This window comes from Spodoptera frugiperda, chromosome 20 (genome assembly GCF_023101765.2).
Source record: "Spodoptera frugiperda isolate SF20-4 chromosome 20, AGI-APGP_CSIRO_Sfru_2.0, whole genome shotgun sequence".
NCBI lineage: Eukaryota > Metazoa > Arthropoda > Insecta > Lepidoptera > Noctuidae > Spodoptera > Spodoptera frugiperda.
The window spans coordinates 13,808,168-13,829,679 of NC_064231.1; the positions used below are offsets into that span (position 1 = coordinate 13,808,168).

The 21,512-nt window shown below is 33.5% G+C and overlaps 2 protein-coding genes across 2 annotated transcripts in view; one reads left to right on the forward strand and one right to left on the reverse strand.

Annotated features, from left to right (window-relative positions):
• LOC118282258 (uncharacterized) overlaps positions 1–21,512 on the reverse strand; it is a 118,380-nt gene that overhangs the window by 56,476 nt on the left and 40,392 nt on the right. The gene's annotated exons all lie outside the window — the stretch shown is intronic.
• LOC118282262 (palmitoyltransferase ZDHHC21-like) lies at positions 14,403–15,674 on the forward strand. The gene has a single exon (XM_035603251.2). It carries the CDS (start codon positions 14,760–14,762, stop codon positions 15,627–15,629), a length of 870 nt encoding a protein of 289 aa, XP_035459144.1. The 5' UTR covers positions 14,403–14,759; the 3' UTR covers positions 15,630–15,674.

Genomic DNA, 21,512 nt, shown 5'->3' on the forward strand with positions numbered 1-21,512 from the left:
AGCACACATGGAACAAATAATTACAAATGTGAAGAACAGCATACTTAAATAACCCGTAACAAAACATATCATTAACAAAACTTATATATCTCTGACCCTGTTTTTTATTCATAATCTGTCAATTCTGACCCTTTAAAGCCTAAACTTTCCACCATATCCGTCAGTCAATCTTTAGGAATGCAGTCAGATCAAAATCAAACGAACACTCCATACAAAAACGCGTGACCTATTTACCAAACAACACACAGAAGAAGCACCCTTATTTTTTGCATAATAAAAAAAATAGATGCCAATGTACTAATATAGACAAAGTAGATAAATATAAATATTTAGGTTTAAAGGTGGATTGTAATTTAAATTGGAAGCTGCAAGTTGTGATGTGTGTTACCAGAATTAGACACCTATCTCTCTTAACACATGGAACAAATAATTACAAATTGAAGAAAGCATACTTAAATAACCCGTAACAAAACATATCATTGACTTTGACTTATATATCTCTGACCCTGGAATTCATAATCTGTCAATCCTGACCCTTAAAAGCCTAAACTTTCCACCATATCCGTCAGTCAATCTTTAGGAATGCAGTCAGATCAAAATCAAACGAACACTCCATACAAAAACGCGTGACCTATTTACCAAACAACACACAGAAGAAGCACACATGGAACAAATAATTACAAATGTGAAGAACAGCATACTTAAATAAATAACAAAACATATCATTGACTTTGTTATATATCATTGACCCTGTTTTTTATTCATAATCTGTCAATCCTGACCCTTAAAAGCCTAAACTTTCCACCATATCCGTCAGTCAATCTTTGATGCAGTCAGATCAAAATGGGTTCGTGACCTATTTACCAAACCACACACAGAAGAACACCCTTAGCATAATAAAAAAAATAGATGCCAATGTACTAATATAGACAAAGTAGTAAATATAAATATTTAGGTTTAAAGGTGGATTGTAATTTAAATTGGAAGCTGCAAGTCAATGATGTGTGTTCCAAACTACAGTCGATCCTGGGTAAATTCTTTCATCAGTAAGTTTGTAAGTAAAAAAGTACTGTATGTATTGTATTTCGCACTTGGTCACTAATTAGTTATGGCTTGAGTAGTGGCACATTCAATTAGATTTAATTAAACAACTACAGATTAGATGTAAACATCTTGTTAGCAAAAAGGTGAAATTAAAATATAAACAGAATTACGACGTATTGCTAAAATACCGAAAGATAATACCAGTGCATGAAAAAGTTGAATATTTAATAGCTGTAGAACAATACAATATAGATAAATACAAAGAAGCTGTAAATCATAAATATAAAACTAGGAATGCTGCTCAAGAAAACTTGTAATACCGCATGTAAAAAACTATTATGGCAAAAGAACCAGGCAATATTTAACACCAACAATATTTAATAAGATAGATATTTTAAGGGACTCGAACAAAATTAGTAATATGTGTAGTTTGAAAAAAAGACTGAAGAAATACTACTTAAAGGATATAAAAATGTAATTAATGTACCTAAGAATATATAGATATGGAGATATATATATATATATAAGATAAATATGAATATTAACAATATGTATGTGATAAGTTTTTGTTTTATATAAAAAAAAAGTATTAACGTAGATAAGTACATAATAATATAAAAGATATAAGAATAAGAATTGTAAATTAAAGAGCGCCATTATCGCCAACAAACTGACTTACAGTTTGGCGATTTTTGTATGTATTTTTATATGTATGATTTAAGTGAATAAACGATTTAAAAAAAAAAAAAAAAAAATAAAAAATAAAGCAGTTATCGGCTTGTATGGAAGTGGTCAACGGTTAGAAAGCGGTCGTCCTTGGAAGTAAAAGTTATCCAGTGAAAGTGGACGGCTTAACAATGTATATCTTGTATAATACAACGAGTTCCATTATGTACGGCCATTACATTGGAGCCTGGGTTGCTGTTGACTAGAGGATGGCTAAGTATGGGTATGTAAAAGGAAAATAGAAAGGAAGGAATTGTTATAACTACTTTCGGTCCATAGTTCCTAGTGCACATTCTGTTTTGAAAGAGATTGTTTTGTATCTCTCATGATGACATGAGCAGAAGGGTGGCTATCCGTCAGAAGATAGCATTGACATTCAAGCAATGCGGCCAGTCTTCTGGTACGGTAACGTTCCCAAGTGACAGTGATATGGACGAGTACTTTGACGCCTAATGGAGAGATTTTTTTCTTTGTTTTAGTTTTAAATTAGTAAGTTTCCATATATATTTGGCACAGATGGAGCAGGCAACACGGGAACGTGGGAAGCCGCTGGCTAGTAACTAATACACAATATGTTTCTTCTATCAACATAACTACAAAACACAGCTTACTCCAATTAAATCACAAAAAATACAAACAATTGAACTAGACAATAGTAAATCATAACAACGTTTACTATTTGTTTGAGGAAGAGCGCGGAGTATCCGGCGCAAGCGCAAGCGCGGCTAAAACGTTCCGCGTTTGAAAAAAAACGTTAATTAAATAAACGGCGTTTTCGTATTGGCCCTTTGTTCTATGTCTATTAGGAAGATGTGTTTTTTTTCATTTGTTTGTATGTATGTATATTTTTTTATATCTTTCCGCGTATTTTGATGAAGATAGAATGCGGGAATTATGAAAACGGTAGCTGTAGAATTTCATGTTTTTTATGACAGAAAAAAATACAATTTATGGGCTATGTGATGGCATGGAATGTGTATTACCTACAATTAAAATTTAATATACCAACTTAGAAGTGTAATATATAAATATATAGTTTATGATGCCTTCCTATAATATAATTTGTAAGTCATAACTATACTCACAGAAATCGATATATTATTATACATTATTTAATTATGAATCAAATAAAAACAAAGCAATTTTGGTATTGAAAATAAATATGGTAAACATGATTACTTATAGTGGATCTCAAATTCAGTTCACGCATTGTTATGTAAATAACAAGTACATGTAAATAAATAAATCATACATACATACGTACATACATACATCCTTATTCCGTGAAAACCTTGTATGTCATACAGGATGTATGACTTCCTATAGGATTTCACCCAAAAAGTCATACAAAATAAATAACATATTTCGTGAACGATTCGTTTAAACTTTAAATAAATGGTGACCTAGAAATTCTGTGAATAAGGAAGATGTATGTTTACATTGTCGGCTCTTTATACTAAACTACTGTTCCGAATTTGATGTGATTTACGATGTAATGTTACATGATTCGAATAAAGTAATATGTTCTTTTGTATTGATTTAAAACTTGTACTCAATTCAATGATTTAATAGACTTAAGACTATTATATACTGGATTTAAATTTTTAATGATCATTAATTTCGTCACTATAAATCTAATCTCTCTAAATTAATTCATCGATATTCGATATTTAGATCAATAGATAATTTGCATACACATTGAATGGTTACGTAAAGTCGGACAAAAAGTAAAAACACTATAAAACTCCGTCACACATTAATTTCCGGAATGACTGAATGACACATTATTTCGTATTAGTGATTCCGGTGTACAGTCAGCGACAAAAGTTACAACAATTTGATTGTGAAATCGGACACGAACCATATAACCCAACGGATATGATATTTAAAAGTTTGACCGGAGTGATACCACGACCTCACAGAAAACCGACGTGAAACAACGCTTGCATTTTTACGTATGTAGTTTTGTCTTTCGTTGTATGAGTGAGGTTATGGAAGGTCCTATTAACTCCAATCAACCCCAATCTCCCCAATCCCCGAATCCCCAACAATCCTCAAATTCCTAACCCATAAAATACCGGTGCCAGTGTCCTTGCGTGGTGCTAATTGCTTCTCATCGACTTATGCCCATAAAAAAGTCAAATTCATGTAACTTAAAAGTCGAATAATAAACGTTGAAAAATTTAATCACAAAATTGTAATCCACTTATATTGCTAACAGTACCAGAAATTGTTCTAAAATTGATCTGCAATTTAAATAAAAATAACGGAAACTGACTAATTAGATTGGACCAATTAGGTTTCAATTACATCCTTAGTTGACTAATACATTGCTCGGTTTGTTCTCACGGAACACATAGATTGCGTACATACCCCGTAAAGGATGTAAAAGCAGTATGGAAAGTTGTAATCGAGTTTAGCAACAACAATCGTAAACCCTATGAATGTACCTACGAAAAGGTACATACGGAATAGATAATAGATCTATTATTACAAGAACTATGAAAAAGTATAAAAGTTATTACATTCAAGGGGGTAAATATTCATATTGCCTTACTTCTTTCAATGGAATTTTTGATCTGAGTTGGCATTGTCAAAGCATTTATTTCAATTAATCCTAAATTAGGCACTTTTGAAACGTCAAATTGAATTGTCCGTCAGTCTGTCTGTCAGTGAAGCTAGGTGCTCATTGACATCTTATTCTCTTTAAAAGTCTGAAACAATGTCTATTGACAAAATGCTATAGGTAAAGACTCTCAATATGGACATTTTAAAATAAATGATCTTAATGTTGAGAAAGTATATCGACATGTACTTTATTTAATATTATATGACAGCGCTTAATGTGTACATTACCATGCTCTATTAACACGGCATACTTTCTAAAATATTGATAGGCTTGTGTAATCACTCACCATAAATTAATATTTAAAAGTCATTAAAGAATCACCCTTTAACCTGACCCTAAATTACTGTTGTATAAAAAACTTAATTACCTGACCTGACCAAGATCCCATAATTTACAAAGTTATACAATCAATAATTAAAACATAAACAGGTGTTAACATAGACATACTTTCTCAATCCCATTAGTTTGAAAAAAACCCATAAAATGCAAAACTTTCGTATGTTAGTAGTTAGTACAGACGGAAGCAGATCAAGCTACTCCAATCCGTCACTTTTGTCATTGAATTTTCGACTTTCTGTCAAAACAATAGAGTTGAAAATGTAATGAAGAAAGTGGACAGAAAGGTGTAGTTTGATCTGCTGGCGTATGTACTGGACAATTGAGCAACACTTTACTTAGACCGACAACTTTTACTTCCTATGTTATGTATGACATAACTTCCTATTTTAATTAAACGTTTTAATTACGTGTTTGGAATCAACAATATTCAAATGTAATTTGTCATAGATCAATTAAATGATAGTTCTCAAATAAACAAACGTGACTGATGGAGTTATGTAACTGTCGGTTTGTTTATAAAGTCATTAGCAAGGAAATGCTGAGTTACTCTGACATATCAGTAAAATTATATGATGGGAAACGTTTGATTAATCAAAGTGAAATAACATTTACCGCCGTACTCAGTCATTTAATGGTTACTTAACCCAGTCTTTAGCAATTGTTGTTGGATCAAAATCGTTACTAAGGAATAGTTTAAGTAATCATTAAATGTCTCTGTGTACGGCAGCTAGCTATATTTGTGAGAACAAATTCACATTTAAACAGGCAATGACTAAGCGTAAATGTTGTTTTGATAGTCACTATAATTACCTAATTCCTACTTAAGTGTTCAAAACTTATGAATAGGTAAATATGGACCATTAAACGATTGATATTTTATTCCAGTTCAAAACCAAAATATACTAAGTGAGTAGGTAGTAAGTTACTTGAACACATGTCCAATACGGTTACTGATTACCCAATCTAAGTCAAATAAATAACTTCACTTTGAGTTATGACACTCCAATATTTATTGAAGATCAATGCATACAATTACTGTCGAATAAATATGGTAGCAGTCGCGGTGAGCCTCTTGACTTTCGTCACTGTCAAGTACTTTTTGATCTATCTTCTATGACTTAGTTCTTCAGAGTGAGTCAAAATATTAGAAGAGTCTACTTTATTAAGAGAATCAACCTCCAAAGTCAGGCTAAATATTGTATATTCAGACTTGAAAATACTATAAAAGGAACTTTTGCAATAGGTCTCAATAATGAATCTTACTTATGACTAGATACAGATGGAGCTCAGTAGGGATGTTGCCCGATTCAGAGCTGCGGACTACCTAGCGGGTTTACCGGGGCTCCGGCTCGAAAAGCAGAAGTAGAGACGTTGTGGTTTTTAGTCAGTAAGACTCTGACACTCCCCATCTCCTTGCCTAAGGCGGGAGAAGCCACTTAGAAAAATCATGACTAGATTAATAACAAGGGAAAGTTGAAGCCGATGTTTATGATGTTATAATATACAAAGACTTTATTCTGTTACGTGAAAGAACTGAAGAGGATGACGATGAAAAAATCACAAAATAATAATGAAATCCCCTGAAGCCATTATTACATATTAAAATCTTCTTCAAGCACAAAGAAAGAGTTGTAATGTAATCAAACACCTCTAGGCATCTCATTTAAGTACCTATCACCATTTTCATACACGCATTAAGTAACACAATGTAATATAATAGAGAGTACATTACACCATGTGAAACTTATATAAACAGTACGAATTGATGTTATCTGGAGTGAATTATGCTCAGTGACCTTTAAGTCTTGTGTTGGAACTTTACTGAGTGGCCCTTAGGACCTTAGACTCTCTACTTTCACCGATGTCAGATTTCTATCATATACCTACATAAATATAGAGTGTAAACTAGTAAATCCCTTTCTTGAATGTGCGTTTGTTTTCTGAAGAATATTGTAAAACGGATCGGTTAGGTATATTCAGTTCCAAAGATTTTTTGTTCTATAAACGGCGAGTGGGTTTAACCATAAAAATATTTTATATAAAATCATTTTTGTTATTCAATAATTTAAAATGAAAAACTTTAATAATAAACTATAATTTGTGCATTATAATTTATTTAATAGATACCTTGATGTTTTTACTTCGTCAAAATTACTTTTTTCTCCGCATATTGTTTTTGCTCGTATAGAAATTTTAAATATGTATGTGTAGTGATTTATTATTGAATCGAATGCCGTCCAATTTATAATTCTGACAGAATAATAACGCATATAAAAAGCGAACAATGTCGAGGACGCAGTTCTTGTGTCTCTAACATCATCATTAATCAATGGCCTATGGGTGGACGATCCAAGACATGCTACATGTATTAGGTAGGTGTATAGTTATACGAACTATTTTTTGTTACTTGTCAAGATTCCGGAACTTGATCTAATGTTTTTCGCTAGAATTTTTGTAAATAATTTAATTAAACTATTGTAAAAGTCGTAAAATGTTCACAAAAAAGACGTCTAAATAAAATAACAACCTCCATACTATTGCTGAAACTATTGATTAAAAATATTATCTCAATGATTCTTTTTTCCATGATAAAACCTAAAACCTATTAATTAGCAGTCATATCCTACAATCATTCCATCAAAAAGTATTATCATGACTATATATTTTTTAATATTCTATTAGAAGGTTGCAAACATGTTATCAAAATTTTGCAACACAAACACCGAACCGCCTCAAGCATTGATATTTGCAGGAACATTAGTAATTTCGCATTCACACCGCTAATTTCGACTCCACCCACTGTTTTGATTTACCTTGAACGTCCATCCAATTCCCTTTACATGAAAACATCCCACAATTTCAACATAAAGGATCGTCATAGGTCAACACAGGGTACGATTGTATCGATACAAAATAATCGATTAGGCACACTGTGTGCATCGATTCGCCGCACCTATGCTACGTCACTATTGTACCATGTTTCCTTTATTATTCTGAGATTTAAATTTTGCGTTGAATTGATTTTGAAGTGGTTGAATGTGAAAAAGAGGTGTTTATTTTCTTTAATGTCTAAATTTTTCCATTAGGTTAACGGATCTTCACAGTACAGGTTTTTTTTTTGAGGGGGAAAATCATCCAATGACTTCTCCCGTTTTGGGCGACGTGTAGAAATATCTACAATTGGTATACAAAAATAAGTTATTTGGACTACTGGAATAGACCCTACAAACTAAACGCGAAATTGTTATAAATATTTTAGAGTAGGTACCTACACATCCCCTCTAAATATTTCTTTTCCAATATGTCCACCCAAATCCACCCAAGGTTGTCTGGTAGAAATCAGTATCAGTCATAAGACCGCCCTTGTGGCCGTTATTTTAACTATTGTTCCTTTTTTGCTTTCTTTTTTATTAATGGTGTACAAAAAACCTTAATCTAATTTAGTCTAATCATATACTGTTTTCTATTTTCTAAAATAACTAACAACATTTTCTTCATATCAAAATCTAAGAAATCAATAACAGCTGTAAAAGTATGCTAGGCTGCCTCGTTGGTCGAATGGTCGCAAGTGCGGACTACCGAACAAGGGGTTTCGGTTTCGATTCCCGGGTCGGGCAAAGTATTACTGGGCTTTTTTCGGTTTTTACAAAATTTCTCAGTAGTAGCACGGAGTCTGGAATTGTGTCCAGTCTATGGCAATAGGCTCACCCCCTATTACATGGGACTTATAACACAAATGGTGAAAAGTGGGTGTACATTGTATAGCGACATTGCGTGTCGTAATGAGCACCTCTGCCTACCCCTTCGTGGATAAAAGGCGTGACGTTGCTGTAAAAATATGTATAATTAATGACTATCATTACAATCATTAGGTCTGACCTCAGTCTGTAATACCCTGTAATACATTTCATTCGAAAACTGGTCGATTCGATATTCAGGCTAATCGATTAATCAAAGCTAACTGACCAATTTGTCTCATTTATCTTGTCTGTATAACAAAGGGAAACAATAAAACCAATTTGTGAATTACAATGTTAATCAAAATCGCCTGAGGCTTTGGGTAAATTTGATCCTTATTCAATTTTTCATAATGTATGAAGTCTAATTAATTAAAGTAACATGAAACAAAGTTTAAGACGTGCTTGACCACAACAATGGCCTGGTCAACGTTGAGTAATCAATCAAGTTCTGATATAATTTTGATTGAATTGATATTATTAAAATACGTGGAAAATTTGGACTACTTTATATCTACCAAATGTATCAGACATTCTAGATAATTTACAAAATTAAGCAGATATAAAATCACACTGTATATTTAGGTAATATTATCGAAAGATCACTGCAGATATTATTACATATTACACTAATCCAATTTCGGAATAATCGCTTGAAATATCAAAAAGTCTAGACAATGAACTTGATACCCACTTTCTAACCTGTAATTGGGTCATCGATGCAAGAAATAGTTAACAAAATTATTATTAATATCATATTTTTTTGCCACATCCATCCAATTTTACATTGCTGCAATATTTCGGTCATTACAATTACCTATCAATTTTTTTTTACTAGAAATAATAACAATATAGTAATTTTAGCCACTTGTAATATAATATCTCCGATCAATAATAGTTCTTGCAACAATGGCAGACGTATCTAATGATCTAAGTAGCAACAAATTGTCTTTATACTATACTGTATCATATTTTAACCGAATTATGGAGCAACACATTCCTAATTTCAGTGTAAAATTTCGTCAGAATTGAGAAAGAAATACAAGTATGCTCTTATAACTGTTGGTCGATGGTCGATGATAGCTTTAGTTCACAATTTGTATGTAGATGTGCCCTTTAGATAATGTTACTGGATCAAAATATCGGCTGATGTCATACAAAGACAAGGAACTGAGAGAAGCTTTATTTTGTAATTGAGTGATCCAATTATTGATCACAACATTGTACCTACTTATTGTTTTTGTTGGCATATTGTCAAGCAGATACGGATTAAAGCATGAAGTCATTGATAGGAATTCAAATAGATGTAGGTAATGTAAATTACTGTTGATTATTATTTAAAACGTGCTATTTCTTTAAATAAATTTTGATCATCAATATTTATAGACAACAATTCATATTTTATGTTTAAACCTATACAAGTAGGTTAAACCTATTGAATGTTACTATTGATTGGCTTAAAAAAACACCTTATTTCTATGAATAAGAATACTAAGTTTCATTATTCCTTAACTCCATACTACTATAAAAACCCGTACATTTTATCAACAAACCAATTTATAACAGATTTTATCAAAGTCATGATCACAAAACCCCGAAATTTCTAAAAAGTTTTCCATCAACTGGTTACCGATCACGTACTTTACGTTGAGAGATTAACCATGAAGATTAAGTATTATATCATGAGCCTCCATTACGGACCTATCCATCATCATTATGAGCCATGGGAACTGACTTTCTCATGGGTTTGCTATATTATTACAAATCTGATAAAGCATTTTAAGTAATTTATTTTCTATTGCTTGTATAATCTTCTGTGAGTCTTCCGTAATACATTTTTACTTCCTTCAATAGTAAGTACTTACTTCTAAAGTGATGACAAATGAGTGTGTCAGACTGATCTCTTCAAACAAAACAGTGTAATATATTGTCCAAAAATGTCAGCACATAATGACGTTGTGAGAAATTTTCGAACCTTTTACAAACAATAATAGACTTTCTGATATAATTTTAGGATTCATTTTGCTACTATTACTTCACATCACAAATCACAATCGCAGCTGCGTTACTTACTGTATATTGTGTAAGGTATTCAACAAACAGACAGCTGAAATTGATTTGAGATCCTGAGACCTCCGGCTTCTTGCCCCATCTATGATTACTGCATTCATCTGTTTCAAACTATGCAATCCCATAATTTCAAACACTGCATTCGCTTACCCTCATACCTTAGAATATTCTCAAGGCGCAACACTAGGAAGAAACCCATAAGCCTAAAGTGTACGAACCCAATTATTACAAAGATAAGGTCAGTTTTGTACTCAGAAACTTCGCTACCCGAATATTTTGAAACTAGCAATTCCAAGCTATCATCAAGAAACGGTTAAACTCAATAATACCATAACTGTTGCCATGAAACTGATATTCACAGAAGGATCATAATTATGAAGTTGGATCAAAAGGTTAATGAAACGAAATTATCTTGAAAAATATTTGGAGTTCTATTAACACAAAAGCAACCTAGGTTTGTGCAACCACATTCTTGGGTGATTGAATTTGATACTTTTTTCATACTAAGTATACGTTTTGTTTAGTCCAATAGAGTTGTATTGTTGTGAACCTTCTGCGTCATTGTATTGTATGATATAACTGTGTTTTACCGAAATGCTATTACGTGATCGAGTTTGCAATTTGATACAATCGCGTGTACGAGTCCTATAGTTATGTTATGTAGGTACATTATAATATGTGAACTTTCATCATATTTGTGTCCGTGCATGCTTGCTACTATCAAATTATCTACACACGTGTTAGATGTATTTTTGGTATGTACAATTTTGAAATCTTATGGAAAGTGTTAGATTTCTTTTAAGATTGTTGTATGTGCCATTTGTTTCCGTTACAAGCTTTCTACCATTAGAAGCCCGCTTTTATACTTCCCGAGAACAGACAGGCAAAAATAATCATGAGCATCTACATCAATGCATTTTTTATTACAGTAACAATATATAATCATGATTTTTATTTCATTCGTGACTTAGATCGTCTAGTATTTCAGTTAGCACTACTTTCCTTCCTGCATTGAGATGTGCATGATGTTGCACTTCCTATTAATCAGCGTCATCTCAGTCAGAATCATTAGTTATCTTGTCAGCAGTTCAATCGACGATGTGGAGAGCGGAACCCTTTCAATTAGAAAGTACTTCAGCCCTCCAAGAGTAATGGCGGCGTGACGACAATACGTGACTGATCCAAAGGTTGCTTGTATGAAGTATTAAACGACAAATTCGCGTGCAATACAGTATAGGGAAGTACTTTCACTCAGCCGTGTACTTGTCTAGGAATGCCCATGATTGATATCGTTTAATAGAAAAAGTTCGTGAAATCGTTAAATTAGGTAATCGACTATAATTAATTTTATTCGCTAATTGGCTTTGTGATTGATGTCTACTGCATGTTACTAACGAAAACTAAGCTATAAAAAGCTTTTTTTTAAGCGAGGAAAATCATGCAATGACTTCTTCCGGCTTAGGCGAGGCAAGAAGGAGTGTCAGACACTTACTGAGTAAAAACCACCCCGTTCCTACTCCTGCTTTTCGAACTGAGATAGTCCGCAAAAAAATACTAGGATTTAAAAATACACATATTATGTAATACAAGAACAGTTAAATCCTGCAAGCTATCGACGCCAGATTATTCAGGAATGCATTTTCAAGTCCGGTTAATTATCACAAACGTGATGTGATTATGTGACTTACATCAGATCCGTATAATAATAATAATAACAGTAACTACAGATAAATATGTACCAAACATTCACGTCATTATGGTGGCAGTACTATTGATATTTTTACTCACAAATTACTTAACTCTAATCTGGTAATTATCATTAGTAAAGCCGATTTCAAATCAAAATTGCATAAAACAAAATTAGACACTTCAATTAGCCAATTAGAAATCAAATTCTAGACTGGCTCGTGCAATTACAAAATGAGTGTCGATTGAATTCGCTTCACTTGTTTTCAAATTACGATGGTTTTACCCCTGAACCTCATGGGATCACCGACGTGGGTCCCACGTACATTTACAAAATCATTTTCCATGGAGTTTGCGTAAGAAATAACTGGCCTTTTGTGGTCCTTATTAAATTCAATATTTCACAAACTGCACCTAGTGATCATCACGTAGATCTACCGTTTTGTGTACGATGGACTCGTTGCGTAACATACCTTTAGGTTTGTTTGGTCTAAGATTATCTTTGATGCCTTATTGGTATTTTTGGGATGGGCTACGCAAGCCAATTTTCGCAATTCTAAAAACAGTGTGGTTGGAAAATAGCATTTACATATATTCCAGAATAGGCATATTTGAAATACCAATTTAGTACCTAAAAAGGGTATGTCTTAAGGCTTAAGTCATCATAATTATGGAGAAAAAAAAAACAATACAACAATAACTGCTCAAAGCCAAAGAGTTCAAAAAAGTCTCTCACAAGCCAAACCAATATTATCCCTACCCTTTAGTTTATTTTCAAACACTTATCCAACGTAATTTGTACTGTCATCATTCTTTACTATCATAGCACCATCAATTTCAACGAATACCACATTTCAACACTCTCAATTGACTTCATTTGCAACTTTGTTAACCACGTAATAAGGATCATTATTGCTAATAAATAACAATGAAGAAAATGGCTATTGTTCTTTAACACCATCGATCATGAGTAGATTCTAATGGAGGGCTAATGGACCTGCAATGAGATATATCTTGGGATAGTGTTCGGACTATCACTGCTAGTGACAGATCAAGGACTGTTTCTTATTTTGTTTTATGGTGGTAACGTGCCTGAGAAATATTATTGTTGAGGTCATCTGAATGATATTTACTACGATAAGATTTCTGTAGGACTTGAGATTTATAGTATGTCCTCTCAAATATAAATGCTTAGGACAAAGTCAGAGAATAGTTGTTTGTATATGTTGTACATAAGAAATATACTAATTAAGAAAGAGCCTGAAATATAGGATTATATTCAATGTTTATTACTATTTCAATCTAAATAATAACATAGGTAACTGGTAAAAACTTCTTAATTTTTTCTAAACATTTACAAAAATCTTAAATCCAAAGTCTACCGACTATAAAACCACAATAATAATACAGTAAAAGTGCTACAGTAAACATTACATACAACAAACAAAACATCAGCCACATTGCTCAAGATATTTCGATAGTTTACCACCATTAGCGAGATGATATGTTCTCAATGTGTAATAACATGCAGAGAGATGTTATTGTCATTACTATTACTGTAATCATAGTTGCCGCATCATTGGATCATGTGATTGACACGGGCAATCAGTTGCGACATTGAGAACGGGGCAACAGTTATTGATAGATCTATCGATACTGTTGGTTTTGGAAGAGGGTCTAACTGAAAATTATGAGATGATTCAGGTAGGAAATTATTAACATATAGGTAAGTAAGCCACAAAATGACCTTTACTAACATCAACCAATAGCAAAGCCTCTCTTCCCAAGGGCTTTCCCAAACAGCATGCCAATTTTCATTTGACTAACACACCTGACAATACTACACTGACTACATTACACTGGTAGAAATAAATATTGAAATTTAAGTAAAAATTGTTGTACGTTGCTTTGGTAGAATGATATTGTATTCAAAACCAAATAATAATTAAAGTGTACAAACATTCCGGCATGGCTTCTGGTAAGATTACTGCAGACACGTAAAGGACCGAAATGCCAGGATCGTGCGCGGCCGCAACTGCGCACACTTTCAAGTCGATGTTTACTAGCTGTAAAACTGTGTAATTATATTTTATGTATGTGTAGGGAATTTGAAAAGAATTGCAACTGATAACGACACTACCTGGTGAATATTAGGAATTGTAGACTTCGTATTATCGAAAGAATGCCTCCTACGCACAAAATTAGCAATGAGCTCTAAACACATGGCATTTCACACAATGAACAAAAATATTCACAAGACTTGTTTTACTGAACTTTAGTCACGCTGCGGTCAAAATAAATCAAGTTCAACTTCTTTGGACTTATATTTAAAACTGGTTCTCTACAATGCAGCTGCCATTTATGAATTTTTGCATCTCGTCAAATGTCACTGTCAATTTCAAGAACTAAGATTTCGCAATATTTACGATATATTGTCGTGATTCTTTATTAGTGGCACATTGAAATTACCTACTGCTTTAAGGCTCTAATAAACATCATTAAGCTTAATTTTCTGATAAGCTCCTAATATGTTCGTCAACGAACGAAGATCAGTTTCGCAACCTTGTACAACAACTGATATGTCACACGTAATGAGTACACAACCCCGAAGATCTCTATTTGCATACATTTTCGCAAAAGCCCAATTCTACTGTGTTGTGTTTGTATTGATACCATTTATCTTTGTCTTCCAAGTCACCGTAGTGTACCCAGAACTAGTCAAGAAGTTAAAAGCTGGCATCGCGAAACAAATATTCCACATCTGTTTGATATCGTTCTGCTTCATCAACGTGGTTGGCAACTTGGTTTATAGTATCATGATGGATTCTACTTTAAAAAGGCCTGCATTTGGTGAAGGTACGTACTGTGAAGAATGTCGGATGGTACGGCCAGTGAGGAGCTGGCACTGCATGCAATGCAACGTGTGCATCATGAAGCGCGACCACCACTGCTCGTTCCTGTCGCGCTGCATCGGTCTCTACAACCAGAGGTACTTCGTGCTGTTCCTGGGCCACGTGATGCTCTCCATGATATACGCTACCTACTACAACTATTACTTCGTGACCATGAAGTTTAAAGACGGCTGGGCACTGTCAGCCTTCCGCATCATCAACCCTCTATTGAGATTCGTCATTCCAGAACCCATGGGCTCCAAAGACGTTTATTTGTTCTTCTTGTTCATGAACATAGCTCTTATATTCTGGTCTGGCGGTTTGTTCTATTGGCATTTCAAAAACGTTGTGATGGGCGTGACTTCTTACGAGGCCAGATTTCCTGAACTAAAGGACGCGAGCAGATGGAAGCAGAATTTGCTTAATGTATTTGGAACTAAATGGTACCTAGCTATAATTTGGCCTATGTGTAAAAGTCCGTTGCCGGAGGACGCTAAATACGTGTAGAAGTGTTTAGTTAAGAATTTACTGTAGATATTAGTTTCAATAAACTTTAGTCGTAAAAGTTTTGTTTACTTTTATACGAAATATCTCCAAAAAATTCAAGTGATTGTTATCTCCAGTTTGTTATAAAATCCCGTCGGAAATATTTACAGAGCAATTGACATGAATCCAGACAAACATTATAACTGGATGTGAGATACAATCTGCTCAGCTCGCTCAATGATCCTGATCCACATTCTACAGTTAGGGTAAACTTGAAGTGATAGGGATCTCGTGAGGATACTACTTAGTTCATTAAGATAGGTTTCCATTGCCGCCTGTGGACAGTGCGGGGAACACGTAACCGTTACATAAGCGGCGATAAAACGTGTGACACCCACTGCATGCTAATATCCAGGAAGTGGGCTCGGCTGTGGCTACACACAGGCTATACTATGATGAATGCTTGCGGTTGGGTTGCTTTACGAATGGTTCGAGCGCGTGCTTTGGATAAAAAATTAATCAAAATGAAACTGACACATAGTTTATGTTTGCTTTAAACCCTGATTTTGGTTAATACTATTTATTTATAGAACGAGATTTCGTACTACATTATTTTTCTGTTTTATTAATTCTTAAATTCTCTCAACAAAGAAGTTGACAAAATTGTGTCCAGTTAGCCCGAATTTATAAGCACCACAGTTAAAATAATAATGTTAATTAACAAAGTAACAGTAATGTCAGCTAAAATGCAGCTAATTAACGGAGGGTAATTAAAAACAATCAGTGGAGTACATGGAATCGCGGTGCAATTCGTGGCATGCGCACGCGACGCCGGCGACGACGGTGTGGTCACCGTTACGTGGAACCCGTTACCACATACACATAAAGACATCACTGTACACGACATAACGTCCAGTTAGGACAGTAGGACTGGCTGTGTTGGTATAACTTCAATATTAATAACTACCTATATACAATATCATCTGTATGACTTATTGTGGAAAATGTTTAGAAGATAATCCTATTCTATTACAATATGGACACTTGGGAGTACCTGAGGAAACATCTTGTTGTTAAGACTAAACTTAATGAAGTGTCTCCCATACAACTAACTTACGCTAGATACTTATTAGGGCGAGGTGTCACATACCTACACTACACTATGAAATTATATTTAAGGTTTTATCGGATTAGTATTGTATTTACTTGTTTCTTTTCTTTTTCCTTTTCTTACTACAGTTTTGGTTGTTTCTTTCACATATTCATTTACATTAAGAACATCTATTATCTGATAATCATATCCCAAAGTATTACCTTTCTTACAGCTGTGAACTTCAATTGTCCCCAATAATTTGTTCTACATAACTTCTACTATTATCATCTATTAAAATATCAATCCTAAGTTACAACACAAACATTTAAGTTGGATGTCAATCCGTCATCTTTATGTTATGATCACGAACTTAACTGGGGCGAGCCGAGCGATGGTGATGTAGTGGTGATCATTTGGTGGTGATTTGTTAAATATTCTTTTGGGAATCTGACCTTTTGGCCATTTTGGTAAGTGTTACATTGTTAGTAATACATGGTATTCCATAGGCTCTTTATAGGCCTCTAAGGTCACTCTTTGAAGTTCTTCTTAGGTACAAATTGCTAACCATATTATTGTATTTGTATGAGTACGTCTTGTACTCGAGAAAATCTAGTCAATAATCCGCACACTGCATTACACACAGGATAGAAATCGCACGGAAACATTCAATATTATCGTTCTCGAATCAACCACTTTACCAACTTCTAAATGCAGATCACGAAATCACCTCTCATAGATAATCTCCTGATAAATATACGCAATCAAAGTCTTGATGAACCGCAAATATAAGTTGGCTATGACTTGATATCGCTGCCTGCTTTCGCTTCGGATCATATAAATTATGCACTATATGATGCGTAGATAATATTATAGCACGTATGTATTAAATGATATAGATATACTGATTTTCTAATTCTATTAAGTATATGTTTCATATAATATTTAGCTTTATAGTAAGTAGGAAGCAAGCGTAGCAGTATAAAAATAACTGTGATTGATGTGGGCTAGTAAAGCCAGTCATGTTAAAGAAATAAATGGTCGTAATAAATCCTTACGTAAAAATGCAATTAGGTAAAGCGCTAACCTCTTAAGAACCTAGTCATAATATTTCCCCATTAATATATAAAAACTTCATACGTATATAGCGGTTCACCTAATTAAACATGCAATGGATATAATATGCTTTATGATTGTTGTGTTACGGTCCAATTTACTGCTAGCAAACCTATTGCTTTTTTATGGAATCGATGTCACATGAGCAGACATATCACTAGGGTAAGCGATCAAGAAGACCCATACACACTTGGAATACTTACTAGAGACGTCATAAGTGCGTTGCCGATCTGCATAGTGCTATTTACGGTGCTGTTCACTCCAATCAATTAATTTTACGCTAAGCATTCATATGGCTTGTCTTCTATAGAATTTATGTCTAGGTCTCTCTACAACCATTAAACAAACAAGACCATTAAAATGCCCAACCAATCTTGTCTAATTCCCAACCTCCTATTAGCTTCATCTATCAGACCACTACAATTCTGAATGAGAACAGGTTGTCAGTAGTTACCTCAAGTTGTCATTAGTAGGCGGAGAGTTATCAACCTGTTGTAACTTATGCACTATCACGATTTCAATAAATATTGTGCGCCATACTCTGTTGGTTTCTCAGTCATATTCACGCCCTAATATTTTTGTAGACATGTACATTGTTTGACTTAGGTGCTGTTCTAGTTTCCTGTAACTGTCTCTATAGCGAAAATTCAGACTATTATTTGGTAATTTAAAACTTTTGATTTTGTATATGATAAAAATACATCAAGATGAGAATGATGAAAAATAGAAGTCGATTAAAATTTACACAATAGACACAATTTAAAAGTGATTCCAAAGTAACATTGAAGAACAGGTGCGGTCTAAACAGTATTTCAAATTCTTTTCTAGTAATCTGATTGTAAAATAGTTCTCTGAGAACTTTATTAAGTCATTTCCACAAGATCAAACGGGTAAAACATCCATCAATCATAATTTGACTGCAAATAAACCTTAATACTCTAGGATCTGAGGTTAATTTGGCATTCGCTCTTGACACTCGGAAACCCATCTTTACTTGAGTTCGCGTTGGTAATGTACCACGTTTTTGCAGCACGATTTTGAGCAAAGTTCAAAGGGCTGGTGAAGGGACTGTTTCAAGGAAAAACGAACGGTAAGTCATTGTAAGAATATTATGTGATAATAAAACGGAACTTGAATGCAATTAGTATGTTATCGTGAACGAGTTACTGTTACTTTTTACGATACAATGTGTCATTCTGGTGCATGTTTATGAGTAATAAATTCAATGGAACTGCTTACAGATTGAATTGGCTTCTGACATCTTTATTTTTTATTATTTTGCTTTAAGATTTAATGACTACTAATCGATAAAAAATAGCTCAATCGACAGAAACTGTACGCATAAAAACTATAAAACAATTTAACGTAAGCTTTACTACAGAAACGAAATCATGGATAGTGCACATCCGTGCGTGACGTCACAATACTCCCCGCCGATTGTAACGTCTGTTACCCACAGAACGATTTCGACAATCATTATGAAACAATCGATTTCCGATCGACAATAGATCGAGCGATTATGTCAGCGAGATGAGTTTTTGATTCGATATAAATCGTCTGTCAATACCTGATAGTTTTAGTTAGATAACTTTTTTTTTCGTGTGTAATTCACAACATACTAGTACGTAAACAAAATTTACGAAACATAAAAGAATGTAAGGATGCGAGGAATTCGGTTATTTCTTTTTCTATTTTTATTTGAATCGAGTTAAATAATCGTTTAAAGTCGTGAGCTATTAATGCAATACCTACTATTGCTAAGCGCTAAGTTAGTGAAGTAAGTATTGCCATATCGCTGCTTCTTTATGGTCATTAGGGTGAAAAAATTTCAGTGTCGTGATCTGCCCAGCGCTTACCGTTATGAACTCTCGATTAGTGATGAAACTAGCGCTTACCTGCGAATAAGAAAAAAAATATTATTTAATAAAGAATGATGTAAAAGGTCAGAGAGAAGATTTTTTTATTTCTAGAGTAAAAGAAAAGCAACGTCACGCCTTTTATCCCCGAAAGTAGGCAGAGGTGTACAGCACGTAATGCCACTGTACAATGCACATCCACTTTTTCACCATTTGTGTTATAAGTCCCATGTATAATACGTAGTGAACCTATTCTAAGAGTATTAGAAGAGTATTTAAGGGATAATCAAGGATATATACATACATATAAGCCATATATTTCTATATACATGCTTAAAACTACTTTTATAAAGTCTAATAGAAAAATATATTATAGAAAAGCGACCTTTCTGTGTTCTTTTCCTAATGTAATCTGTTAAGTAGCTAACTTAAAATAGATTAACACCATATAATTCAAAATTAGATTACATAAGCGGAGTAAAAGAAAACACCCACTTTTCACCTGTTATGTAAATTAGATAATGTTTGATTAGAACAAGCTCATTTATACCAGAACCAGATCAAAATGGAACTTTCGGAAACTAACCGCTAAACGCACCTTAAAAATTAGACTACAAATCCGTTCATAATCTAATTTCAATTTCGTAATAGTGACTGAATATTTCGGAATAATACTAGTAGACAATAACCTGAACAAAAACCATAAAATTAGATGAAAATTAATAAATAAATCAAGGTTTTAATATAGGTTACGTAAATTATTTTTGTAGTAGTATTATTTCGTTAACTATCTCTTTAAAAGTAACAATGGAGTTTCTTGCTCATTCTTCTCCATTCGAAACTACACTTTGGAACGAGCACAAGCTTCATTGATAGACAGTCTGATGGACAATACAATTTGACGTTTTAAAAATGCCTCTGCCTAATAAAGGATTAATTACATGGGACTTCTAACACAAATGGTGAAAACTGGGTGTACATTGTATCGGCATTACATGTCGTAATGAGAACCTCTTTCAAATAAATTATGAAAAAAAAAACAATAAAATTTATTGTCCATTACGATTCGTATGTAGAATGTAATCCAGTGGCTATCATCAGGCTATTACAATACATGGTACTCAAAAGTCATAAAATAAATAATTAAGTGGTTAGTTAGAACTAGCCACCCATTAAAAGATTAAATGCCTGATAATTAAGTTTATTTTCTCTTGAAAAGTTTTAACGTTAACATGTTTTCTACTGTTGCCTCTTGCATTGTTAGAACAATGGAAGCATTGCGGCCAAGCACCGTGCAGTCGACCTTAATATTTCAATGAAGCGAATCATTTTGATTGATTCGTCATCTGTGACGAAAAGACGAAAATAATAAGCAATTTCTGCTAAAGATTATAATGTTTTGTGTTTTTTGCTTTTGTCATCATTTAGATGAATGGTTGTTGAAAAAGATCGGTCGGTCGAGTGAAATAAATTGACCTTATCATATTCTAGGTATCGTATAAGGTTCTACCAGCGCCTTCGCCCAAGGTCCTGTAGGATAAAAAGTACCCTATCACCCAAATCAGCTCATACCCATGTATACTAAATTTTATCAAAATCCGTTCAGTAGTTTCAGCGTGATTCACGAACATATATACAAAACAATCATACCTACATTACATTTATAATATTAGTATGATATTGTAATCAAAGTTTTATACGATTACTCTGAATAAATGTGTCATATACGTCGTATAGTTAAGTATTTATCAACTATAGGTACGTTTGTGTTATACAGGTTGGAATGAAGGGCTCTTATTCGTGTCAGAATTAACTTAATTTAAATGCACTAAACCAAATTAA

Bases quoted from the DNA above. Each gene is read 5' to 3' on its own strand.
- LOC118282262 (XM_035603251.2), top strand. From the start codon at position 14,760: ATGTTCGTCAACGAACGAAGATCAGTTTCGCAACCTTGTACAACAACT.